General features: G+C 35.7%; 1 protein-coding gene across 2 annotated transcripts; it reads left to right on the top strand.

The window, feature by feature from the left end:
* Positions 1-25169, top strand: si:dkey-251i10.3. 2 transcript variants are annotated; one of them, NM_001256628.1, is made up of 15 exons: positions 1-243; positions 2191-2284; positions 2533-2603; positions 5218-5282; positions 5375-5523; positions 7241-7396; positions 9680-9799; positions 11235-11329; positions 11414-11537; positions 12584-12661; positions 14342-14675; positions 17585-18021; positions 19918-20102; positions 23395-23494; positions 24780-25169. In NM_001256628.1, the coding sequence occupies exons 1-15, from the start codon at positions 206-208 to the stop codon at positions 25089-25091; spliced, it is 2358 nt and encodes a 785-aa protein (NP_001243557.1). In that variant the 5' UTR covers positions 1-205; the 3' UTR covers positions 25092-25169. The 2 variants fall into 2 exon arrangements, with proteins under 2 accessions (NP_001243557.1, XP_087108062.1); XM_087251936.1 differs by having other exon boundaries at positions 16-243; positions 17588-18021.
* The last annotated feature ends 2444 nt before the right edge of the window (positions 25170-27613 follow it).

Here is a 27613-nt window from a genome sequence, read left to right as displayed (position 1 = left end):
GGCTAGTAAACACACGGAAGACTCAGTACATTGTGAATTCAGTCAGACATACTAATATTTTGTCTTTCAGCATTTCAGGAAACATGACGATCTTTGTAGATTGACGGATATATTCACTTTCGAAGTCTCCGGTTCTCTGAATCATCTCAGAGAAAAGAGAGTCAATAATTATTACTTTTTGCTGGACACGTGGTTAAACTACAGCATGGTCAAGAGGAGCTCTCTTCAGAAAACAACGCCAAGGTTTGCTCAGACTTCATTAACCAAATACTTCTTTGTTGTTATTTTCCAATAGTATAATAGTAAAAAACAGTTATTTTTTCTAGAAGCTAAAACTAGCCTGAAGTCTAATATATTAGCCTAACCTCACATAAAAAATGCTGTAGTACTGCTTTTTATAGTCAACACAGTGTTTTTGATAGAAGTAAAGTGTATTATTATAGTTTTTACACCACTATAAATGCTTTAACACACTAGTATTAATAATAGTGAACTGATAAATTAATAAATACTGCAGTATGCTTCAGTTTTTACTTAGTTTAACTGGTCTATTGTAGGATAATATACAGTTGTACAGAATTGGGTCATTTGTTTATATTGCTATAGTTCTTGTATATTACAGGTAAAAAAGTACTTTAATATTAAAAACACTGTAGTATTTACTATAAATGAATAGTGTTTTTTAATGCGAATGTATCCTGGCTTTCCTCACTGATTCGAGGTAAAGTTGGTTTTATGTTCGCATATTTGTTCATCTTTTAACTGTGACAACTTCTTTATATGTTCTTTATGTTATATGTTTACCATACTACTTTGAGTATTAGTCTGCAATAGCATGCAAGCATGACTTCAAAACAACATTAGCACTATTTAATTAACTAATCAGTGTTGTACTTTGATAGTCAGTGGCTGCTAATATGATTTCCCTATTTAGATTATGCAATGAACACTTTTCTGAAATCATGTTATGCAGAAAGTCTAAATGTGTGAATATAAAACCAACTTTACCTCAAGACTTTCCTATAATATATTAGTAAAAAGGCAGGAGTTGCTTTCTAGAAGCTAAAACCCGCCTGAAGTCTAAAATGTTGGCCTACCTCATATATAAAATGCTGTATCACTGTAAATTATAGTCAATACAGTGTTTTTTTATTTTAGTAAAGTGTATTATTATAGTATTTACACCACTATAAATGCTTCAACACATGCTTTAGTTTTTACTTTAGTAAACTGGTGTATTGTTGGATAATATACCCTGTAGTTGTACAGAATTGGGTCATTTGTTTATATTGCTATAGTTGTTGTATTACAGGTTATTTCAAGTACTTTACTATTTTTTTAAACTGCGGCAAACTTCTTTATTTTGTTTACCATGCTACATTTTTATATTTAGTCTGAAATAGCATGCAAGTATGACTTCAAAACAACATTAGCACTATTTAATTGACTGAAAAATGTTGTACTTTGATAGTCAGTGGCTGCTAATATGATTTCCCTATTTAGATTATGCAATGAACACTTTTCTGAAATCATGTTATGCAGAAAGTCTAAATGTGTGAATATAAAACCAACTTTACCTCAAGACTTTCCAATAATATATTAGTAAAAAGGCAGGAGTTGCTTTCTAGAAGCTAAAACCAGCCTGAAGTCTAAAATGTTGGCCTACCTCATATATAAAATGCTGTATCACTGTAAATTATAATCAATACAGTGTTTTAGTAAAGTGTATTATTATAGTATTTACACCACTATAAATGCTTCAACACATGCTTTAATTTTTACTTTAGTAAACTGGTGTATTGTTGGATAATATACCCTGTAGTTATACAGAATTGGGTCATTTGTTTATATTGCTATAGTTGTTGTATTACAGGTTATTTCAAGTACTTTACTATTTTTTTGAACTGCGACAAACTTCTTTATTTTGTTTACCATGCTACATTTTTATATTTAGTCTGAAATAGCATGCAAGTATGACTTCAAAACAACATTAGCACTATTTAATTGACTGAAAAATGTTGTACTTTGATAGTCAGTGGCTGCTAATATGATTTCCCTATTTAGATTATGCAATGAACACTTTTATGAAACTATATGATTACGGAGAAAGTCTGAATGTGTGAATATAAAACCAAATTTACTTCAATCAGATTTTTTGTCTAGCATTTATGTTTTTGTAATCCTCCACAGTGAAGGTGTAACTTCAGCAATGGCTGCAGACAGTGGAGATGAAGAAGAGCTTTACACTGATCCTGAACAAGCCATCAGTGCCAGCGAAGATGAGGTGGGCCAGCTCTAAATAAAGCTTCATACTGTGTTTAATGACGTGTGCACTTTCTGTCAAACCTGTCACAATCATAACGTTTTAGTTTGCTCGTAAATATTGCAATACGATCCTAACTGTTACTAATATTACAAGACAGATTTTTTTTATGGAGAGACTTTTGTTTTATGGAGAACTCCTCTGTATCTCTTGTACCCGATCCAAGCTGAATGTTTGATTATTCTGTATTTTTTGTTTTCTTTTTGCAGGAGGGCAGTGATGATGAGAGGAAACACAACAAGCTTCTTGAGGCCATCAGTTCTATGGGTGGAAGAAAGAGGTTTGGGATTTTACTCTTGGTCGTGCTAAATGAAAATTAAATTAAATTAAATTTTATTTACTCCATGGTCAGTCTGAGTACTTTAGTCTGATTGGCTGAAACATCAGAGGAGAACTCGCACCCATGGAGATAACTAAATGCTCAGGAGATAAACAGGATTGAACATTTAAAGGGATGGGTTACCCAAAAATGACAATTTACAGTTCATTTACTGTCCCTCAGGCCATCCAAGATGTAGGTGATTTCTTTTGGTAGAACATTAAAGTTTTATGGCTGAATCTGTGGTTTTTGGTTTATCTATGTCAGTGGTTCTCAAACTTTTTTCATCAAGTACCACCTCAGAAAAAAATTGTCTCTCCAAGTACCACCAAAATGAGCAGTATTGAAATACAGTAGCGCAGTGGGCCCAATAAAGCAGCTACAACTCTGCACAGTTCAAAAATACGTGGCAGATTACCTCAGAAATATAGGCTATATGTTATATGTGGCATATTATATCCATCATTTTTGATACATTTTTAAATGTGTGTAGCATGTACATGACATATTTCATTCCTCCGCGTACCACTAAGGGAAGCCTGCGCACCACTACTGGTACACGTACCAGTTTGAGAACCCCTGATCTATGTAATAGCAGTCAATGGTCACCCATTTTAAGGATGAAAGCCCAAATCAATCCACATGGCTCCTGGTGATACACTGAGGTCCTATGAAAGGGAAAGTGAACATTGTTTACAATATTATAGTATTACACAAGCTCACAAGCGTTTGTGCACACCATAACTACCAATATTTGTCTCTAAAATTCCAGGAGAATGGGTGGGTGAGGCGATGTTTGTGGTGTTTGCAGCGATCGAATGTTATACCAAAGTTGGTGACCCGGGGGTGTTGCAGAATGTAGTTATGGTGAAACGAAGCTTTTTGAGCCAGTGAACTGTTCAACTCAATTGTATCAGAAAAAGGCTTGTTACTCGGAGCTTTCTAAATCAGAGCTCTATAAGGACCTCTGCTGGTTAAAGTGTGGGAAAGCACTGTATTGCAAATATGTAAAGTTCACATCTGACCAACTCATTCATGTAGTTGTACAACAATATGAATATCAAAATATTACTGTAGTATTTTACACTTAAGGTATGTTGCATTACAACACAGATGACTGTAGTAAAATCCAAGGTACTCAAAAGCATTTCTGTTTATTGTATTCCAACCAGTCCTACACCCACCCACTCGTTTCGAGGCAAATGCTCTAAGGAGGAGGTTATGAGAGTGAGGCTTTTACGCTGCACTCGCCAGCTGGCCTCCATTGCACACTATACTACAATATGCCGTGGCCTTCTTTAAAAATAGTTGTAAACATTACACTCATACACTTTAGTATGGAGAATAACACATGGTTTTTTGCTCCAAGGTGAAAACCCTACTCAGTGTTTGTGCTGCAAAACTCCTCTTACTATAAAACACATTTTACTGGACTGTCCTGCTTTTACTGATTACAGAAGCCTTTTTTATGAAATGAAATCTTTGAAGGACATTTTTAACAAAGTGAAACCAGAAAAGATTTTAGAATTTTTATCATGTATTAACACAAAAAATCTTATTTAATTTATGTTTTATTTTGTTTGTTGATTTTTAAATTGTATATTTATTGTTGAAAGATTCCTGCCATTAAAAAGGCCTTGGTTGCTGACATGGTATTAAATAAAAAATACATTACATTACATTGCACTTTAGTATGGTTCAAAAGCTTTTTACTATGAATTACTATTGTTTTTTAGTTGAATTACTGGTGCGTGGGACTGGTGTAGTGCTATGAAACCATCGAAATGTATGTAATCAAAGCCTAATCTCTTTATATACACTTTACTAATTCACGAAGGTGTTTAGAATTACGGGAATTACTGGAGTTTTCCCAGAGAAATAATAAAACGGGAGGGTGGCGGGAGTTAGGTCTGAAATATGAGAGACTCCCGAGAAAAACGGGAGTGTTGGCAGGTATGGTGCACACACCAAGAACTGTCCATTAAAGGGATAGCTTAAGCTCATCCGCTCTCACTGCCAGAGCTGTGATGTAAACAAAGTGAATTTGCTGTTTGTTTTAAGACGCAAAGCTAATATAGCTGAGCTTACATCAAATATCGAATAAATACACATTATATAAAACTTTACAGGAGCTTTAAAGCTAATAATATTATGAATAATGTTAGATTTTCATGGGCATCAATTTGGATTCACCAAGGACAACGGATTCAGTTCAAATCAGCTTTTAATTTTCTGCTGAAAAAAAAATGGCACCTACGTCTTGGATAAATCGAAGGAGATCATCTAAGAAGAAACTAAAATATATCTCTAAGTTTCAATAAATGTGCTTGTATCATGACAAATCATCTGTAAAATTCTAAATATGATGACTTATTAGCATGTTTTGTAATGAACAATTAAAAAAAATAAAATTGTTGAGTTAAAGTTTGTACTGTGAACAACAAAGTTGTTTGTTCAGTAAGTGATATTAATGGCCGGCTGGGCTAAATGGGCTTAAAACAGTTTTCACATCAGATGTTTGCCTTTTTCATTGTAATGCCATTCTTTAATGTGTCTCTATCTTTTTTTACTAAAGGAAAAAGCAGAGTGAGCGCTCTGAAGCCAGTGTGCAGGTCTCTGAGTTCTTTGTCAACGCAGAAGGTAAATGCAGAATGCCTCTTATAATACATTCACGTTTTATCATTGTCCAGAATTGAGCATTATGCTGAGCTTTTAATATATATTTTTTATAGGTGCAGGAGACAAAATCAACCTTTCGGACCTGCTGGGGGTTGTGGAGAAAACCGCAGGAGCTTCCAACAAGACCAAGAAACAGCTGAGGAACCTGCAGAGCACTAAAGAGACTCTGGAGCTGCCGCTCAACAAGCAGCAAAAAGAGAAGGTCAGCAAATGCTGGATTCGGACGTCATTCACTCTATTTATCATGACAACTTTCAAAAAGTTGGTGCTTATTACAAAAAACTATTATGTAAATAAAGAAATGCAGATAGACGGAGGGACAAAACAAAATAAAACCCGCAAAGTGAATAGTATTGCAGAAAAACAAAACACTACAACACTTAAATGTACATTTACTGACCTTTATGGAAAAAGGGAAGTAACACATATATACATATATACATACATACATACATACATACAGTTGAAGTCAGAATTATAAGCCCCCCCTTTGAATATTTTTTTTTTTAAATAATTCATAATGATGTTGAACAGAGCAAGGAAATTTTCACAGTATGTCTGATGATATTTTTTCTTCTGGAGAAAGTCTTATTTGTTTTATTTCAACTAGAATAAAAGCAGTTATTAATTTTTTAAACACCATTTTAGGGTCAATATTATTAGCCTCTTTAAGCCAGTTTTTTTCCGACTGTCTACAGAACAAATTACTGTTATACAATATGCCTAATTACCCTAACCTGCCTAGTTAACCTAATTAGCCTAGTTAAGCCTTTAAATGTCACTTTAAGCTGTATAAAAGTGTCTTGAAAAATATCTAGTCAAATATTATTTACTGTCATCATGACAAAGATAAAACAAATCAGTTAATAGAAATGAGTTATTAAAACTATTATGTTTAGAAATGTGTTGAAAAAATCTGCCCTCTGTTAAACAGAAATTGGGGAAAAAATAAACAGGGGGGCTAATAATTCTAAGACTTCAGCTGTGTATATAAATAAAAACAAACAAATTAAATGCTTTTGGTTTAGAGATTATTGGCACCAGGCATATTATACCAACCGTATATAGTTAATTCATAATTTATGTAAACAACAAGCAGCAATAGGAAGGTATCTGTTTTGATTTGAATTTTATATTGGCGTTAAATATTTTATTTCGGTAATGTTCGTTTGTGTAATACATATGCATGCTTCAGTCAACCCAATTTACATATTTCAGTCAATCACATCTAATTCATAATCAAACGCATTTAGGTTTTCAGTGGGGGATAATAAGTGTATGCTGTCCTACAGTAATATCTGATAGGCTATTTCATAATTGGATGACCTTGAAAGCTTGTACTTATTATTTTCCTGCTTAAATTCAGTGTGTGAGCGAGATGTCTATTAAAATACATGCAAAACTATGCATCTAATTTGACTTTACTTTTAGGCTATATGTAAGTATTTTATTTTATATGTAGATTAATTATTATTATTGTTATTATTTTAATTAATGTTATTATTTAAGATGGAGATCAGGGCAAAATTTCTCTTTAAAATATTTCTTTCATTTTTATGTCCTTCTTGGTGGATTAAATGTTGCACTTAACTGCACTTTTTATTTGTTTTACCCATTATACATAATATGACATAATATAATATGAATGAATATCCATATAATCTGACATGAGGTAAAAAACAGTCTAATATCTTTGAAAGGAGTGGCTTTGAGACTTCATTATGCAAAATCATATAAACATTTTCTTTTCAAGACGGTCACAAAGCTAAAGTTGTTAAAGGGTTTGTGTATTTATTCTGATATTCATTAGGGCTGAATGCTGTCATTGTGCTTGATGATCTGATTTTATTCTCAGCTTCTGATATTGTAGATATCTTGTTTAATTTGCTGAATTTGTTTCCTGTCTGTTGTGTTCACAGATTCAGAGAGGCATAGCCTATGTTAAGACCGCTGAGGAGGTGTCTAACTGGCAGAACATCATCGTCCAAAACCAGAGGGCTGAACAAATGGTGTTTCCTCTGAAACAGGAGCCATCGGGTCCTAAACGGGTGGAGCAGGTCGTGGCTGGATGGAAGGTTATTTAATTGTTTGTAATTAAAATGTTTTGTGTATGTGTTTGTTTATTTATTTGTGTTTTTGGTAACACTTTATTTTGATGGTCCATTTGAGTATTAGTAGACTGTCTGCTTAATATCTGCTGATATTGCTTCTCCAACAGACATTTAACTGACTATAAGAAACTTTGCAAGTACATGTCAACGTACACTAATCCTAACCCCAACCTAACAGTCTGCTTATAATCTAATGAAAATTCGTTGACATGTAGATGCAATGTAACTTAAATTCAACAAACAGACCATTAAAATAAAGTGTGACCATGTTTTTTTTTGTTTGTTTTTGTTTTGTGTGCTGTCATTTATATATAACATTTTCACTGCATGCTTATTGTGGGTAAAATAATTATTCATATAGGGTTGAAATTTAGATGTGTTTAAAACCAAACAAATTGAACATTAGAGCTGTGGTGAAAAATTGTTTAAGGTAATGGTTTTGCTTAAATTTTGAGATTTTAAAAATGCATACCTTCTGTATTGATTCTAAGCTTAGCTTTTTGTGCAATTAAAAACTAACCTAGATTGCCGTTTGCTTTTAAAAACTAGCCTAAAGTGCCTAAAATCTAGCCTAGAGCTCTGTCTACTGTTCAAATCTAGCCTAGAGCACCATCTACTGTTAAAAAACTAGCCTAGAGCACTGTCTGCTGTTTAAAAACTAGCCTAGAGCACCGTCTGCTGTTTAAAAACTAGCCTAGAGCGCTGTCTGCTGTTTAAAACCTAACTTAGAGCACCGTCTGCTGTTTAAAAACTAGCCTAGAGCACCGTCTGCTGTTTAAAAACTAGCCTAGAGCACTGTCTGCTGTTTAAAACCTAACTTAGAGCACCGTCTGCTGTTTATAAACTAGCCTAGAGCACCGTCTGCTGTTTAAAAACTAGCCTAGAGCGCTGTCTGCTGTTTAAAACCTAACTTAGAGCGCCGTCTGCTGTTTAAAAACTAGCCTAGAGCATCGTCTGCTGATAAAAAGTAGCCTAGAGCACCGTCTGCTGTAAAAAATTAGCCTAGAGCGCCGTCTGATACTAAAAATTAGCCTAGAGCACCGTCTGCTGTTTAAAAACTAGCCTAGAGTGTTGTCTGCTGCTAAAAACTAGCATAGAGTGTTGTCTGCTGTCTAAAAACTAACCTAGAGCGCTGTCTGCTGCTAAAACTAGCCTAGAGCACCTTCTGCTCTTTAAAAAGTAGCCTAGAGTGCCATCTGTTACTAAAAACTAGCCTAGAGCACCGTCTGCTGTAAAAAAAAAATTAGCCGAGAGCTTAGTCTGCTGCTAAAAACTAGCCTAGAGCACCGTCTGCTGCTACAAACTAGCCTAGAGCACCATCTGCTGTTTAAAAACTAGCCTAGAGCACCGTTTGTTGCTACAAACTAGCCTAGAGCACCGTCTGCTGCTACAAACTAGCCTAGAGCACCATCTGCTGTTTAAAAACTAGCCTAGAGCACCGTTTGTTGCTACAAACTAGCCTAGAGCACCATATGCTGTTTAAAAACTAGCCTAGAGCACCTTCTGCTCTTTAACAGCTAGCCTAGAGTGCAGTCTGTTACTAAAACCTAGCCTAGAGCGCCGTCTGCTGTAAAAAATTACCAGAGAGCTCAGTTTGCTGTTAAAAACTAGCCTAGAGCGCCGTCTGCTCTTTTAAAAATTAGCCTAGAGCACCGTCTGCTGTTTGAAAACCAGCCTAGAGCGCCGTCTGCTGTTTAAAACTTGGCCTAGAGCAATATCTGCTGTTAAAAACTAGCCTAACGCGCCACTTGCTGTTAAAAGCTAGCCCAGAGCGCCATCTGCTGATTAAAAACTAGTCTTGAGAGCTGTCTCAGCCAATTTACCAACATTTAATTTCCTTTTAGTCTTAAAAAAAGAAAAATATACATAAAACATTTCCTACAATGTTGTTTAGGTTAATTAGCACATTTTTATGAATTTTTTTGATCTCAAACAGTCTAATTGTATAAAATATACTTACATTTTTATCATCTGTGTCTTGTCTCATTAATTGTCACACTACTTTGCGATCGCTTTTCCTCTTGAAGTACAGATTGGTTATTTACTGCTGTAATTACACCGCCTTATGTCCTCAAAAACATGCACCATATGCAAGCACACAGACGTACGCTTTCTGATCTTAAATCGCAAGATGTTCAGTCAGTATAATTATCTTTCTTTGCATGCAGACCAGATGTAACTTAAATATGTGTGATAGAAGCACTTGATGTTGTTTTTATGATTAACTGTGTGTGTGTGTTCTGGCAGGTTAAAACTCCTCTTGAACAAGAGATTTTCCAACTCCTGCACAGCAACAGCCAGCCAGTCCTCGATCCAGTCCTGACGCCTGTAGAGGAGGCTTCACTGAAAGCCATGAGCTTGGAGGAGGTTTGACCTTTATAAAGCTTCTGCTCTATTTGCTATAGTGCTTTTGTAGCTGTTGCTATCTTGTTATTAGTGTTTATAGATGAAATAGGCCTAGTGTTGGGGTTATGTCATGTTATACAATAGGTGTGGGCGGATCGATCATAATGTATCGATATTTTCGATACTGGCAATGTATCAAATAGAAATATCCATTCATTCATTTACTTTTGGTCTTGGTCCCTTTATTAATCTGGGGTCGCCACAGCGGAATGAACCGCCAACTTATCCAGCATATGTTTTTTACGCAGTGGATGCCCTTCCAGCTGCAACCCATCACTGGGAAACATCCATACACACTCTTTCACACACATACACTATCGACAATTTAGCCTATACCCAATTCACCTATACCAGATGTCTTTGGACTTGGAAAAGGGAGGAAACCCACACAAACACAACATGAGGAGAACATGCAAATTCCACACAGAAATGCCAACTTACCCAGCCGAGGCTCGAACCAGCGACCTTCTTGCTGTGAGGTGACAGCGCTACCCACTGCGCCACCGCGTCACAGTATTGATTTCTTTCTACATTTTTTATTTTTCTTAATGGGTGATCACTGATTTTAATATTTTAATAATGATAGCGTCACATAATATATAAATATTTACTTAATTAGGAACAGGAATGGCAACTATAATGTTCTTCCGCTGTGTCTCCGCTTATGAGGCCGTGTTTGCTCACAGCCTCACCCTTTCAAAGGACAGTACACAACAGTCATTTTAGATTTATTAGTAAATTTATTTTTATATTTAATTATACAAGGTTTGTGCAATGAATTTATATATACATACATATATATATATACATATATATATATATATATATATATATATATATATATATATATATATATATATATATAAATATATATAAATATATAAATATATAAATTCATTGCACAAACCTTGTATATATATGGAATATTTTTTATTAATTACCATGAAAATAGCCTTAGTAGCTGACATGGCAATAAATAAATAAATGATGAATGAATGAATGTTTTTATTAATTACCTTAAAAACAGTCAAGAGCGTCTGCGCCACCAAGCATTCATTGCGTGTCCACATTGTCTTCTGAGGCGCAAGTCATTTATTAAATAAGAAAAAAGATTCACACAGCTTCTCCTAACGCATCAAATTTCGTTTTTACTTTTGATATTTGGCGCCAGTTAATCAGGAAGTGATAAGTTTGTTCTCTTTGACTCATTGGATGGAAACGTTGCTTTATTCGCACATCTTTTATGGGATAATCCAGTTTTGCTAATTTAATTTGCATCTTTGGATGGAAACACAGCTAGAAACAGCCAAACAGAACATCTTTTGTCGTTAGTTTTTGTCATTAATGCTCCATATTTTCTTCTGCTACAGCTTATAACACCGTTTTATTATTGCAGGCTAAGATTCGTCGTGCTGAGCTTCAAAAGGCAAGAGCGCTCCAGTCATACTACGAGGCTAAAGCCAAAAGAGAAAAGAAAATCAAGAGTAAACAGTGAGTTGTGCATCTGAAACATTTCTAAAAAATGAGTTTGCTTGTCTTTATTTTTATTTGAAGTATGAAATGAATCTTGCGCAGGTACCACAGGGTTCAAAAGAAAGCCAAGCGTAAGGAGTTTCTCAAGCAGTTTGACGAAATGGTGAAAAGCAATCCTCAAGAAGCTCTGGAGGAGCTCAAAAAGATGGAGATGTCCAGGATGCAGGTGTGTGTGGTGGATTGAGAGAGCAAACACATACAAAAAAACTAAGTTCATTAGGGATGCAGCGATATAGATTTTTCTGTCCTATATCGATAACCGATAACTCTTAAGATTTGGAGGCCAATATATTATAGCCGATAAATATTGCAAAATGTACAATTTTTATACGTAAACAACTAGTTTTATTTTTAAAATTCATAACGGTTTGAACTGATCTCATGAGCTGAATAGCGTACTCGAACTGAACTGCGTGCGTGCAGTGATAGCCATCACGTGCGCTTAGAATAATAATTATATCCTGATCAAACTGAATCCAATCTTACATCAACAACACATGGCAAGCAACGTGTTGATAATAACAAATAATCATATCAGATTACAAACAACCCAACAAGATGTTTAGCACATGTGCATCGCTGCTATTATGTTTACACGTTTTATATTTCCTGAGGTTATTTAAACCAAAATGCACAATGACACTCTATCAAACATATCTACAATGATAAGGAACAAGGTTACTTACTGAGTTAATAACACCCAGCAATGCCACATGAAGAAAAGACAGACTTTGAAGGAATAAACAATGTGAGGAAAGCTCTGTTATAAAGCACTGGACAAGTCTAAACAAGTTTGGCCCACGCTTGCACGAGGCAGGCAGTTCTGTACAATTATATAACCCATCGGCTTATAGATATCGGCCTAATTTTGATATCAGATGGATAACGATAACATTAAAAATAGCATTTATCGGCTGATAATGATATGGCCACCAATATATTGTGCATCCCTAAAGTTTATTGGAACTCCTTATCTAAAAATGGGCTGAAACAACACAATTCTTGAGGTTTTTTGTGGGACAAATAATTTTTTTTTATGTTCAATCTACTTAAATTTGTAAAAACTAATAAGTCAGCTTAATTCCTTTATTTTGTCCGAACACAAATCGATTGTGTGGAACATTTTTTACAGTGTATGAAAAGTGTGATTAATATAAATGAATGAGAGTCATTCGGGTTAAATGATGTTTTCTTTATATGTTTTCACTACAGGAGAGGATGTCTCTGAAGCATCAGAACAGCGGGAAGTGGGCCAAATCAAAGGCCATCATGGCCAAATATGACGACTCAGTGAGAATTTGATACTTTTTTTCTTCTTCATGCTTTTAATCTTTATATTTTAGACCTGATGATATTCAATAATTAGGGGTGTAACGATACACTCAGCTCACGATACAATGTGTATCACGATATACTGTTCACGATTCGATATGCATCACGATATTTGGAATAAAAATTGAAAGCTAAACTGAAATGCAAATTTTATTTAAAAAAAATTCATTACCAAGTAAACTATTTTTTTATGCATTTCTTTTGTTTCAACTTGTTAAACTGAACCTTCTTTAAGAAAATAAATTAAACAGGACTGTCTCTGGAAAATAAAACAATTTAAAAACTTCTTATAAAATATTATTGAAATGATTAAATTCAATTGAATTTAACAGTAAGAGCTTAAGGCTTTGCTTGGTCACTTGCGTTTTTTGTGTGTGCAAAAAAAAATAAAAAATTTCTACATTTCCAGGTAATCAGCAGTTCTTTAAAATAATCCTGAACTTATGTGTGTCTGTCTGAGAGGTTTTTATGCATGGCTGTCTTCATGTTGGGCATGATGAGTGACAGGGTGGCCGTCTTTTCATTACACAGAACATTCGTGGCTCTTTTCAGCAGTTTAGGCAGGTTTACTATTTCTTCGGCGTCGCTGATATCGGCGCTATCAAGTGTATCATGTTGACGTGCATTTTGGTGTACCTCTGTACTCAAAAGAGTTCATGCTTGTCGTAATCATAACTCTAAAATGCGATATGATTGTTTAAATAATGTGCACGCTTTCGGTTTCATTTCCACTGCTGTTCATACTTCCCACGCGGCTCCTGAACGATCACTCTGTTCCACAAACTGAATGTTGTTTACTACTTTATTACCTGTTAGTCACAACCTGCAGGTTCTGTTCACTGAAGCAGACGCGCGCGCGTCTATCATAGTCCGCCCTCTGTTATAACAGCTCACGGTCAGCTCACGTCATGTGTGCTTTTGCGTCCGCCAATACATCATTATATGAAGACAGAATGATATTTTAGGGTTAATTGTACCTTATAAATATAGTATGTGACTCTTTCAACACCATTAGGAGGTATCCATGTCGCTGTGCAAAGTATGTAAATCACTGTGAAGACTAAAACTTAGGCTATGTTTGTCCCAGTATGCGTGTCAAACAGCGGACGAGTCTAAAGCAATGACTGTACAACCGAAATGTTGCCAGACGTCTGATTTTGAGAGGATGGGCCATCCTTTATTTCAACTCCACTCATCTTGGTCTGCTAACATCTCACGTCCGACAGCAGGTGGAACGTAGCTCACGTGCAAACAGCTCAACTAATAAGAGAAAACGGACGTCATATCGTAATCAAATCGTCATAACGCCACGATGCATATTGTGACATTTTTGCATCGCAATAAATCGTACAACGATAAATCGTTACACCCCTATCAATAATTGAATTCATTGTGATGATGAGCAGGCACAGAGAGTATGCTTACATGGACACCAATACTCTGTAATCTGATTTGATTAATATGATTAAGACAATGCTCTAATTTAGAGTCTTCTTTAATCAAGCGTCTTACTTAATCCACCTAAAGCCCTGCTCACACTGTTAAAACAATCAAAACAAGAAAGTCTGATACAGTCATGAGCCTATTTTATTTTGATTACACAGAAGTGATGTTTTCTAAATCTTCCGTTCTTGTTAGGCACGTAAAGCGATGCAGGAGCAACTGCAGATGAATAAGGATCTCACCCAGAAAATAGTGGTGCTTTCTGACGACGAGCAGGCAGACGAAGATCTGGAGGCTGTTCCAGATTTCGTGAACGATCCCGAGCCGATCATCGACCCTGTGAATCCCTGGATGAGAGGTCAGCTTACGCAAGAAGAGCCCGAGGTCAGCTGTGTCACAACTGATGAGCTTCAGGCGGCAGAAGAAGAGAAAGAGGATGAGGAAGAGGAGCTTTTAGGAGAGTTTGAGAGGAAGAGGAAGATGAGACAGGCTGATGAAGCTGAGGATTTGATCCCTACAGAGGAAAAAAGTAAGACAACTAATGTTTATTTGCGCGCATTATGCAAAAATCACTTTTATAAGGCGTTCAAAGACAGTTGAGTGGAAACAGTCTGTGAATATAACCAGTTTGTAATAGTAATTCTGTTCTTTTATGATCACACTTGATAAAAACTGTCTGCAGAAACACTGTGATTGACATTCTCCCTCTATACGTGTCATCAGAGGGGGAAAACCCCTCCCAGTAGAGACCGTCTCTCCCTCATTAGCATAGACAGCCCTGAGTGAGAAGCAGCCGTCCACCATTAGAATTTTAACACCATACTAGCTGAATATAATGTTAGAGACTAAGATGATTATAAACATGGAGTTTTAGGATGCACAAACACCAAAGTCTCTATATACTGCATTTTTTGAACCTTTTTTTTTTCACGTTTTCAGTTTTTCACACAGATAACATTAGTCCTGTTTTGAATCTGCCACTATGCTGATGCATAGGTGTTTGTAGCTTCCCCCATCTCATTTGAATTTAAAGCAACAGTCACCAAAAAGGCACAATACCTAGGATAAACACCTAAAAGGGTCAGTTTTAAAGAGTTATAAAACATTACTAGTGTGATATTTTGAGCTGAAACACACACACACTCTAGGGACATCAGAGACTAATTTTACATCTTGGAAAAAGGGGCATAACAAGTTCCCTTTAAGCTAAGGTGCTGTATGTGGATTTTTGACTGTACTAAAGCATAAAAATATCATAATATCTTTACAGATATTTGTTTATCAGATTAACAGTGCTACAGTAAGGCCGTACTCACACTATGTACAGTTGCCTCGAACCGGGCCAAGGCGCTCTTGTCCCCCCTCCCGTCTCCCCCGACGGCCCGCGCTCACACCACAAGCGGGCTTCGGCACGCTTACGTCATTGCTGCTGCGCTGTTCAGTGAGAAGCTCTTTCTCACTCAGCAGCACAGTGGAGATTTCTCTAGTTATATCGTTTCAGTCATTTGATATGCCGTCAAATATTTCGCCAAACAGTCCTTAGGGATGCGGGGACACGCAGTCAGATATTTCGCCGAACAGATCCGCCACTTTTGGCGCTCATAAACAATCATAAAGCCCTCGTGCTGCAGGAATGAGGAGGTCTGCTGAAGGCGCGCAGCTGTCATGCAGTGAGGGGTTTGAGTCTTTAATAAACTACGGCAGTTTGCGTTCATTGAACAGTAAGAATTATTAATAAATCCATATGAAACAGTCCCTTAAAAGTCACGTCTGGCTTTCAGTTTCGGGCGCGTTTTGCACTCACACACAAGCGTACTGCGCCAAAGCCCAAGTGAACCGCGCTCAGGCACACCTCTTCCAACCGGGCCAGGGCCGGCCAAGTGAACCGTACTTGAGCCCGATTAAGCGCACTCACACTTCTCAAACGGGCCTGGGCACGGTACGGATGGCATAGTGTGAGTAGGCCCTAAGTTATTCCCCTATGAAAATGTGATTTCCGTGTTGAAATATCTGTCTTTGTTTTGGTCTGTAACTCCGCCCAGTACTAGTTTATCCAATTGTATTTCAGCACTATGGGTTGCCAGTTTGTGGAAAACACAGTGTATTTAATTTCTGTCAGTGATGATGCTAAACGCAAGACTTGTAGTAGGAATATTTTAAGTAGATTCAACGTTGACAATACTCATGTTAACACTGTTTCAGGGTTCTTGGTTGTTAAAGGGATAGTTCACCCAAAAATTAAAGTTCTGTCATTTACTCACCTTTCACTGGTTCAAAACCTATTTGAGTTTCTTCTGTTGAACACAAAAGACAATATTTTGAAAAATGTTGGTTGCTGGCGCCATAAAGATATGAATGAAAAGTTGACATCGACCCACTTTCAGGCCAAATATTTTGTGACTGTTGTTCAAACTGTTTGTCTGCAGTGCTTCCCACAGGTTTGATATATACTTGCGGTGGTAGCCGGATTGAAACACACCATTTACCCACAGCACATAAATAGTTAATTATATGCAACAAACAAAACATTATTTCATTTTACCAATTTTATTTATTATGACACTGTTATACACAGTTTCTTTTCAATGTGTTAAAGTAAAAAAAAATGAAAAAAATAAATCCACTATTTCTGAAACTTTTATGCTATTCAGGAGCCATGTGCACCCACTGGCAGGTTAAATCTGCTTCTCTCTTTCAGGTTCAAGGCAAACTTGAATGCCAAAGATATTTAGATATGTATATAAAATAGCCTATAAAATAGTAATGTATTAGCATCACCAAATTAATAAAATAATCAGAAGATAAGAAATAGATGACAGAAAAAATAATAAAAACAGACAATATCTCAAAAAATTATCCTAATTGCACGAATAAAACTTGTGGAATATTTAAATGAAGGCAAATGCGTTGATTAACCATTTCTAATGGTATACATATATTCTGTAGCCAGTTTCAGTTTCTCTCTGAGTATATAGTAAAGTTTTTCTGAATCGTTTAGATTAAAGAATCTATTATTTCGTTAGCGTTAGTGTGCGCTGTCAGCTCTGAAGCAAGCAGAAAGTAGTCTTTAATATAAGAGCAATGCAAAAACGCATTCAAGTTTTAGAAAGCGAGTGCAAAACATTTTAGGAGATTTAGAAACCCTGGCCGGGTAAATTTTTAAGGCCCCAAAAGGCGCGTCTCTGTGGGTGTGCAAAGTATGTGATGTGCTGACAGGTCTCACGCGCACAGAATGAAACGAGAGAAGATTTTCCACTAAATTGATCACGGAAGTTTGGTTATACTGTGCGGATACAAAAAAGTGTAAAAGGATGATAATAATTCAAAAACAAAAGTGTCACATAATACTTGGGTGGCCATTATTACACCTGGGTGGCCTACCCAGGTAAAGTCTATGTGTGGAAAGCACTGGTCTGGATTAATGTTTGATTTTTTTAGCAGAACATGTAAGCGAGGTAGCTGGAGAAGACGTGGTGGAGATTTCTGATAATGATGATGAAGAGGAGGAAGATGATGATGATGATGAAGAGGAAGAAAAAGAAGAAGAAGAAGAAGAGGAGGAGGAGGATGTGTCCAAGTTTAACAGCCTTTTTAACCTAATGAGGAGTGAGAAGACTCAAAAAGGGCAGGAAGATGGAGAGGAGCTTTTAGATGAAGGGCAGGTTCGAGTCAGGAATATGGAAGACCTGGAGGATTTGGGGGAAGGTTTTGAGCCGCAGCCCAGCACGACTCCATCAGTGACACAAACAGCCATCGCAGACAAAACATCCGAGCCACAGAATAAGAAGGGAATCAGCCTGAGTGAAGTGCTAACCAAAGAAGCCAAAGTCATCAAAGTTCCCTTCCTGCCAACAGTGGTTGAACACGAGGAAACGGTGAGTTGAACGCTGTCACTTGGGAAATAAAATACATTACTGCAGAAATTCTCCAAGGTTATTATGATTGATTACATCCAAAGTAAAAGTTTATGTGTGTGTACTGTGTATATTTATTATGTATATATAAATACACACATGCGTGCATATATTTGAGAAAAATTTTGTTTATATTTAGATATAAATGTTTGCATATGATGCAAATTATATATACATTTAAATATCTATGTAACAGAATTGTTTTATTTTTATGTATGTGTGTGTGTCAGATATATATGATAAATATATACATAATACACACACACACACACACACATATATATATATATATATATATATATATATATATATATATATATATATATATATATGTCAAAAAAAAAACTCTTAATTTGGATATTAGATATAATCTTTTCCCAGCACTTTTATTTTCATAATCGAAGACTAAAACTATTGGTCAAAAAACATCTTGACTTAAATAAAATTTAAAAATCCCAATAAATGAAAAACTAAACAAAACAGCCACTGAAAAAAACTAACCAACATAGTTTTCAAAATTCGTAACGCCATATTTACACGGGGGCTTCAGCGGCAACGCTTGATGGAGGGCATGTCTGAAGTTTGGGGCTAACGCTATCATCATAGCAGCATCAGCCAATGAAATAAGTCCGCAATTTACTACTGTCTGATCTGGGATATTTGCATGAAGTGATCTGATTGACTGCCACTTTTGTTAGCGCTTTAAAAGTTGAGAAAATCCCAGCACCGACAGATCTACAATTCAGTTCGGCAATGCTTGAAGTCACCCATTCAAAGTAAATGGGAAGCATTGATGCTGACACCCCATGTGAATGAGGTGTAAGTACCCATTCTGTGAAGGGAAACCTATGGCTCTTTAGAGAAGTAGATGGTGCTTTTGCCAGGCGGACATAAGCCAAGCACGTGATTTTATATATATATATCCCACTGTAATCTTGGAATTAAAATTGCTCATTTGAATTCTGCCAAAGGCATTCAGAATATGTGTGCGACCCAAATAATGATTAAAAGAAGTCTTTGAGAATGGTTTCTCTAGCCAGGTGGCGCATTAGACCAGGGGCTTATCTCCGGTTTTCAAAATGCATCAAAAGCTGCTTGAGAAACTGCTCTACTTTGATTATTAGTGATGAAATTAAATGATGTTAGTTTATTCAGGTAAACATGAATTTTGAATTCTGTAGGCCTACATAAGCTCCAAACAGCCCTTATTTTAATTTATTTATTTTATTTATTTATTTATTTATTTTTCTTTATTTGCCAAAAAAGCGAGGTAGGTATGTTTAACTACAGACCATACTGTATGATCATTAATATAAAGAAGTTTTGTCTTAATTCTTCATAATTTTTTATTTTTGTTCTTTTCGTTGGTGTGGATTTGGGTTCAGTGTCTGTTTAACGAATTGTTTTGTTTATATTACTAAGAGCTCTGCGCAAGAGTTAATGAAACAAACTAAACTGAAATGAAAAGCAAATTTTAAAATCGTATCGAAGTGAAAACAAATTAAAAATGCAAAATGAACATGAAACTCAGAATTTACAGCAGAATAACTTTATTTAGACCAAAATCGTGCTGCTCATGTTTCATGAATGAGGTTTTTCAATTCAAGTGTATTTGTACAGCACTTTTTACAGTAATTACTGTGTCAGAGCGGCTGTACAAAAGGTGTACATTATTGCAATACAATCAAATTAAGGTAAAGTTACATTTAAATACTATAAATAATAAAGTTATTATATGTAAACATAGTAATCTGAGGTTTTATAGCATGTAGGTGTTGTATATATGCACATGTTTAATGAAGTGCATTTGTGTATTAGGTGTAAATGCTGTTTAACATGGCTTCTCTTTGCGTTTAGGAGCACGATGAGCAGCTTTCCATCATCAAGGAGGCTTTTGCTGGCGATGATGTCATTTCTGACTTCATGAAAGACAAAAAGAAACAGGAAGAGGCAGGAAGGCCTAAAGTGGTGGACCTGACACTGCCAGGCTGGGGAGAGTGGGGGGGCATCGGACTCAAACCCTCCCGCCGGAAACGCAAAAGGTAGCCAAACTGTTTTTAGCTGTTGTCAAAGATTTTACGGTACAAATGAGGTCAAAACTAACCATGTGGTTTTTTTTAGCTCACATTGCTAGTTTTTGGGCGTGACATAATTAACCACGCCCCCTTCTGACAACAAACAGAAATGGTGTGGAGGAGGAGTCTGTGAGGCTGTATTAACTCTCCCCTAACTCTTTCCTGATCTTTCTGAATGGAACGCCTACTTTACTACATCCAATCAGTTCGCAGTAGAAAAAAACAAGCCACGCCCACTGTTCTGATTTTATATACTGTTTCTCTAAGACATGCAGCTTCATGCAGACTTTAAATGGATGATTTAAATTTTATATAATGTCAAGAGAATACATACATTTCTTCAAATAAAGAAATAGTTCACCCAAAAATGCCAAATTTACTCACCCTCAAGCCATCCTCAGTAGGGCTGGGCGATATGGCAAAAATGCATTCTCGATAATTATATTAAACGATATTGATATATATTTAAATGTAAGTTGTTAATGCTTTCATATTTAAAAGAGTACCCCAACAATGACTGAAGCCACACAAATTAGAGGGTCAATTAACCCCTTCAAACCTGAATTTTGTTCCAAATTTCAGAAAAATGGGATGTGATGTAATGTCCATTGTAATGGACGCAGGATCTGAAGGGGTTAAATGGCATAATATTTTCGGCTGATAAATTTTAGGTGGCCAAAAAAATTGTTACATTTTTAAACACAACTTTTGGATTCCCATTGTTGCACAAAAAAGTCCAAAGCTTATCATTGTTGTTGACATTTTATAGCGATTCAATATTATGTCGTTTAGGGGCTCAACCCTAATCCTCAGTGTATGTGCTTTATTTATTTTTTGTGTTTATGTCAGACGAACACAGTCTGAGTAGTTTTCCATTTTCTCCTGGCTCCTCCATGCAGTATAATGCTATAATAATCGCACGTTATTTTCTCAAACACAACATAAATCTAGTATATAATAATGTATTTAATTTAATGTCGATTTTATTCTGCATACAGTGTGTATATACAGTTGAAGTCAGAATTGTTAGCCCCTCTAATTTATTAGCCCCCCTGTTTATTATTTTCCCCCCAATTTCTGTTTAACGGAGAGCAGATTTTTTTTCAACACATTTCTAAGCATAATAGTTTTAATAACTCATCTCTAATAACTGATTTATTTTATCTTTGTCTTGATGACAGTAAATAATATTTGACTAGATATTTTTCAAGAGTACTAGTATTCAGCTTAAAGTGACATTGAAAGGCTTAACTAGGTTAATTAGGTTAACTAGGCAGGTTAGGGTAAATAGGCAAGTCATTGTATAATGATGATTTGTTCTGTAGACAGTCGACAAAAAAAATTTAGCTTGAAGGGGCTTATAATTTTGATCTTAAAATAACACTAATAAGACTTTCTCCAGAGGAACAAAATATTATCAATTTTATTATATAAAATTTCCTTCCTCCGTTAAACATCATTTGGGAAATATTCAAAAAAAGAAAATAATATTCAAAGGGGGGCTAATAATTCTGACCTCAACTGTAAATATTTTTTCACAAAATGTTCAAACTAGCACAGTAGTTACTTTCCCTGGTAATTAGTTACTTTTATAATGATGTAAATCAGTCAATGTTAGTAAGAAGTAACTATAACTAATTGCTGTTTTTATGTAACATGCCCAGCACTGAACATTATACAGCATGTATAATTCAGCCCATGTTTGGTAGTATATCATGTGACAAAACTGTAGGAGGGGGTCAGATTTCCTTTTGAAATTGTGATTTGTTAAGCATTATATGAGCTTTTGATGACCATAAATGCCAGCATTGTCTGACATGCGATTGGTCGAGATGAGGGGAGTGTTTGAAAACAGTCATTGTCTGTGTTGTTGTGTCTGGTGATGTTAGTAGTCCAGCAATTACACACTTAACAATTTTGGCATCACGTTGACTGTGCAGTTTAATGTTGCGTCTGTTTTCAATTTTGAAAAATGTTTCTAAGGTTTACACACAGGGCTTTATTATATGTAATGGTTGCAAATACTGTTTTTCTAAAGCTTCGGAAATCAGAGCACAATTTTGTTGATCATTTTTCAGATCAACCCAAAAACTTTGAAAAAAAAAAATTGCTTTTCAATTAATTAAAATATTTTAATTTGCTAAAAAAATGGATTGTGATCATATATCAAATACGATTTTAATAAATAACCTGCTGAATATATTAAGTATTAAAATGAAATATTTAGTCGATATTCATGACCACAATTATTATTTTGAACACATACAGGGTAAGAAAGTTTCATTTAACAAAAGCATTCAAGTACACAAAAGAGAAGTAAAAAAATCTAATATTTAACCTCTGTTGCCAACAGTAATTTGGCATTGCTAATGCAATAATGGTAAAATACAAATATTAAAATGGTGCTCATTTAAAAAAAAATATTTAGTAATTATGATAAGGGTGTTTGATTCAGAAATGTCACTGCAGAAATAAAAATGAATTTTTAAAATGAGTTTTAATTAGTTGAAAGTTTTAAGTACCTAGGTACTATAATTGATTAATAAATTTAATATTAATGAAACTACTGAAAGACTTTATGGTCGGCAGAAATTAGTTAGGTTTATTATTGATTGGACTCTAATGGTTGTTTTTAAGAGGTAAAAAGGTAAAGGTTTTAAACACCTGCAGCTATTTGAGGTGAAAATGCCCATTACAAATCACATTTGTATAAAATTCAGGTGTTAAGGTAAGCTCATCAGAGTGCATTGGACATTATTTCTACCGTTTCCCTCAGGATCACTGTATAGGGTTCTTTTGGCTAGGACCAACAGATTTAAATGTTCATTTGTTTCTTGTTTTATCGGTATGCTTAATTTTAATAGGAAAAGGTAGTCACTGTTTTAGTACAATTGATGTCGTTCAAAATTTGTCTTAAGTGTGTGATATGTTATATATGTTGTAAATCTATTATGCTGCAAAACAAATAGCCCCAAAAATGGACAATGAAGCTTACAGTAACAGTAAAGCAATTATTTTCCAGCAAATAGAATTGAGCAAATTATTTATGAAAATTAAGCCAAACTGTAGTTTTCATCTTAGATACAGGTGGGTGTGGCTTCAGGCTGCGTTCCTCCAATGAGGAGAGATCTATTTTAAATGTTCTTTTCTAAAAGCAAATAATTAAATAGAGAACTTTAATTTAACCCACACTAATGTTTCATACCAAAGTTAAAGCCTTATTATAGGTTTAATGGTTGATTTGATTTTGTTTTTGTAGATTTACCAAGAAAATGGATCCGCCGCCTCCAAGGCAAGACCGAAAGCTGCCTGACGTCATCATATCAGAGAAGAGAAACACATCAATCGCTGCCCATCAGGTCATTTTACACATACATGCTATTTTTTATGAATTGGATTATGATTGCACTGGATTCCTCAAGCTGTGATGCTAAATAAAGTGAACAAATCTGAAGCTGAAAACTTATTATCGTGATTAAAAAGTTGAAATCTTGGGGAATGGGAGTAGGACGATATGATATTGGGGGAAAAACGACGTTGTGGTATGTTGTTAGGGTTACAGTTAGGCTATATAGTTTATATTTCTGCAACATATATTCTGATATCAATATAATTTCACCAGCTGATTTGAAATAACACTCTTTGGTAAGGATTTATTACTTTACATTGATAGGAAGTGCACAAATTACAGCCACAAATTAATACAATAGAACAAAAATACACAAATGAAATGGTGCTTTAGGGTTTTTGGAGTCTCTTAACAGTATTGAGGTGCAGAAATTTATCAAATGTAAAATAACACAGTATACAGTAGTTAAAGATCCCATGAAATCAGTTAGTATCAGTATTGTTTGTTTGTAGGATATCTATAAGCTAGTGTCCTCTGAAACAGTGACAAAATTCACATTTAGAAGATATACAACTAATATAAACAGGTGAAGCTTGTAGTTTGTCACTTCCACCTAAATGGATCAACGGTTTTATTCATGTCACCTCGTACTTCAGTTTCTCATCAAATCTTAACCAATCAAATGCTCTTTGGCATTGACTTGCTCCACCCCCTTCAAGACGCTTTTCATTTGATGCACTTGAGCTCATTCACTCTCACTGGCAGAGCTGTGAAAAAAACAAAAGGCTATTGGCTGTTTTTTAAAAAGGGGAGGAGCTACTCTATATCCCGCCCTCTCTTCATGTTTCGGTTGAGATTACGACAGACTGCAAATAAAAAAATGCACATTTCAAGGCACTTCACGGGACCTTTTACATTTGAAGTGAATCAAAACCTTTCATTAAAGTTGTCGTAAAATTTGGCACCATTTTAAAAACTTTTTTGATCCACTTCAAATGTTGACTACGGTAGAGTCTTCATTGTATAAGTAATTGCATTCAATTAGTCTTTGTCAAAGCTACAAATTCTACAATTTCTTGTGCCAAAATGGTTAAAATTCAGTTTAAACCTTACATTTACAGGCCTTACAAATCTGAACTATGTGTTCTGGTTAATTATAATCAATCCATATCCTGTAGATTTCTACATTGTGATGTCGATGCTGAAACGATATATTGTTCAGTCCTATATGGGACCAAATCATTCAGATGCCACCTAATAAACGCTCATACTATCTGTTGTTCTTGATGTTACAGGTCAGTCACCTCCCATTCCCCTATGAAAACCCTGCACAGTTTGAGTCCACCATCCGTACTCCTGTTGGCCAGACGTGGAACACACAAAGTGTCGTAAAGAAGATGACCACACCCAAAGTCGTCACCAAAATGGGTGCAATAATTGAACCCATGGCCAAAGAGGACTTAATAAAGGGGAAGAGCAGCACAGCAGCAGGTAAAGCACCAGCTCTCACGTTGGGGCAAAGAGACAAAAGGGCCAAAGTGGGTGAAAAACGCTCATCACAAAAAAAGCCAGGAAAAAGAGCACCCAAGAAGAAGAGAAAGCAATAGATTTGTGTCTTTAGTTACTGGATTCATTCATGATGTAAAATGTTTCAGGAAGACGCCTCTAATAAATTACAAAATAAATGTCTCGTCAATATTTTTTAAACACATTTTCATCAGAATATTTGCATCCAAAATAACATACCACAACCCCAAATCAGACGAAGTTGGGACTAAGGAAAACACAAATAAAAGAGTAGTGATTTCTAAATTTACTTTGACTTGTATCTCACTGCAGACAGTACAAACATTATTTAATGTGTTCCTGATCATCTGCATTGTTGTTCAAAATAAACACAGATTCCAATTTTGGTTCTTGCAACACATTTCAAAAAAAGTTGTAACCATAAAGCATTTACCACTTTGTAATGTTGCCATTCCTTTTCACAACACTTAAAAGACATTTAGGGACTGAAGACACCAAGTGATGAAGTGTTTCAGGTGTAGTTTAGTCCCATTCTTCCTGCAAATAAGTCTTAAGGTGGGCAACAGTGCAGGGTCTTTGTTGTCGGATTTTCTGCTTTTAAAGGGCCATGAAACCCCCTCGTTTCAGCAGGGTGTTTTCACACCTCTACTTTGGAAAAAGTCAGAAAAGTGGGCGTGTCCAGCTCTGTTTAGGGGGGAGTGTCGGAGGAACTAAAGTGGGATGGTGTGGGAGTGTCTATTTGGGAACGCGCGAGTTTCAGAGTCAAAACACACACACAGGAAAAAGTGATGGTGTTTAACCTACATGGACATCTGTAGTCGAATTATTTGCCAAATTACTAAATGGTGGACTTTAACTGCAGTTTGGCTCTTTGATTCAGGGAATTCATTCATGCCCCTCGCGACAAACAAGATATCTGATTTGAGGAGCTGCTCTAAGCGTGTATTTTTCATGCCATGTTTGATACCGCACGGCAAATGAGAGAAAAAAAACCTCAGCATTTCCCGGAAACTTAGATGCACACGGCAGGTAGCGTCAGAAAGCCGCGTGTGTTATTCCGGTCACAAAATGCGGTAAAAACCCTACACGAGGTTAAAGTTTGGTTGTGGTGCTAACATGTTTACACTCGGTGCAATAGTTAACTTAGTTTGATACGAACAAACTGAATAAACAAAGAGCACTGGTCGCTCACTTACCAAATCTGTAGAGACAGGACAATGCACAGCAACTAGAGCCGCGTCTTTATTAAGAGGAGACTACAAGCGAATCCGCATCCACCTGTCAAGTACCTGTATCCTCTTCCTCTGCAGTCAGGACTTTGTAATGTGTGCAGAATGTGGTTTTGCATTGTCTTGTTGAAATATGCATGGGCGTCCTTGGAAAGAAGGCAGCATACTGTGCTCCAGAATCTCTGTGTACTTTTCAGCTTAAATGTTGCATCACAGAAGTGCAAGTTACCTTTGCCAAGGGCACTGACACAACCCAATACCATGACCGACCCTGGCTTTTAGACTTGTTGCTGGTAACAGTTTGAACGATCCTTTTACTCTTTGGTACAAAGCCCACAGTGTCCATTTCTCCCATAAAATACCTGAAATACTGATTCATCTGACCACAGTACATGTTTTCACTGTGTGATGGTTCATCTTTGATGACTGAGAGCCCAGAAAACACGCTTCTGGACACTGTTAACATAGGGCTTCCTTTTGGTACGGTACAGTTTCCACTGGCATTTGTGGATGTAACTATGTATTGTGGTTCTTGACAAGGGTTTGCCAAAGTGGTGATATCGCTTGTGAATGAATGATATTTTTTTTATTTATTTTTTTATTTATATTTCCCAAGTGATGTATAACAGAGCAAGGAAATTTTCACAGTATGTCTGATAATATTTTTTCTTCTAGAGACAGTCTTATTTGTTTAATTTCGCCTGGAATAAAAGCAGTTTTAAATTTTTTAAACAACATTTTAAGGACAATATTATTAGCGCCTTTAAGCAATTTTTTGCCTAATTACCCTAACCTGCCTAGTTACCCTAACATGCCCAGTTAACCTAATTAAAAACACATTTTAGAGACAAAATTATAAGCCCCTTTAAACAATTTTTTTTTCAATTATCTACAGAATAAACCATCTTTATACAATAACTTACCTAATTACCCTAACCTGCCTAGTTAACCTAATTAAGCCTTTAAATGTCACTTTAAGCTGTACAGAAGTGTCTTGAAAAATATCTAGTCAAATATTATTTACCTTAATCATGACAAAGACAAAATGAATCAGTTATTAGAAATGAGTTATTAAAACTATTATTTGTAGAAATGTGTTGAAGAAATCTCTCCGTTAAACAGAAAACGGAAAAAAATAAACAGAGGGGCTGATAGTTCAGGGGGGCTCATAATTCTGACTTCAACTGTACATATAAATAAATAACTAAAGTTTAATTATTAAAATTAATAAATTATTTAATTTACTTCTGCATTTAACTTCTTACAAGGACACTTGTAAAAGAGACACATTGGACTTTTACGTATAGGTTAAATAAAATGCGTATATTTTATCTTAGTCATTGCACATGTTTATGAAGTAATAGTTTTTGGAA

Source organism: Danio rerio, chromosome 5 (genome assembly GCF_052040795.2).
Source record: "Danio rerio strain M-AB ecotype USA chromosome 5, GRCz13ab, whole genome shotgun sequence".
In the NCBI taxonomy this organism is placed as follows: domain Eukaryota; kingdom Metazoa; phylum Chordata; class Actinopteri; order Cypriniformes; family Danionidae; genus Danio; species Danio rerio.
The sequence above is the reverse complement of the archived record's forward strand: the minus strand, read 5'-3'. Positions and strand labels throughout refer to the sequence as shown.

Bases quoted from the DNA above. Each gene is read 5' to 3' on its own strand.
- si:dkey-251i10.3 (NM_001256628.1), top strand. From the start codon at position 206: ATGGTCAAGAGGAGCTCTCTTCAGAAAACAACGCCAAG. The intron at 2,285-2,532 runs GTGGGCCAGCTC...TTCTTTTTGCAG, and splicing joins TCAGTGCCAGCGAAGATGAG to GAGGGCAGTGATGATGAGAG. The intron at 23,495-24,779 runs GTCATTTTACAC...TTGATGTTACAG, and splicing joins CATCAATCGCTGCCCATCAG to GTCAGTCACCTCCCATTCCC.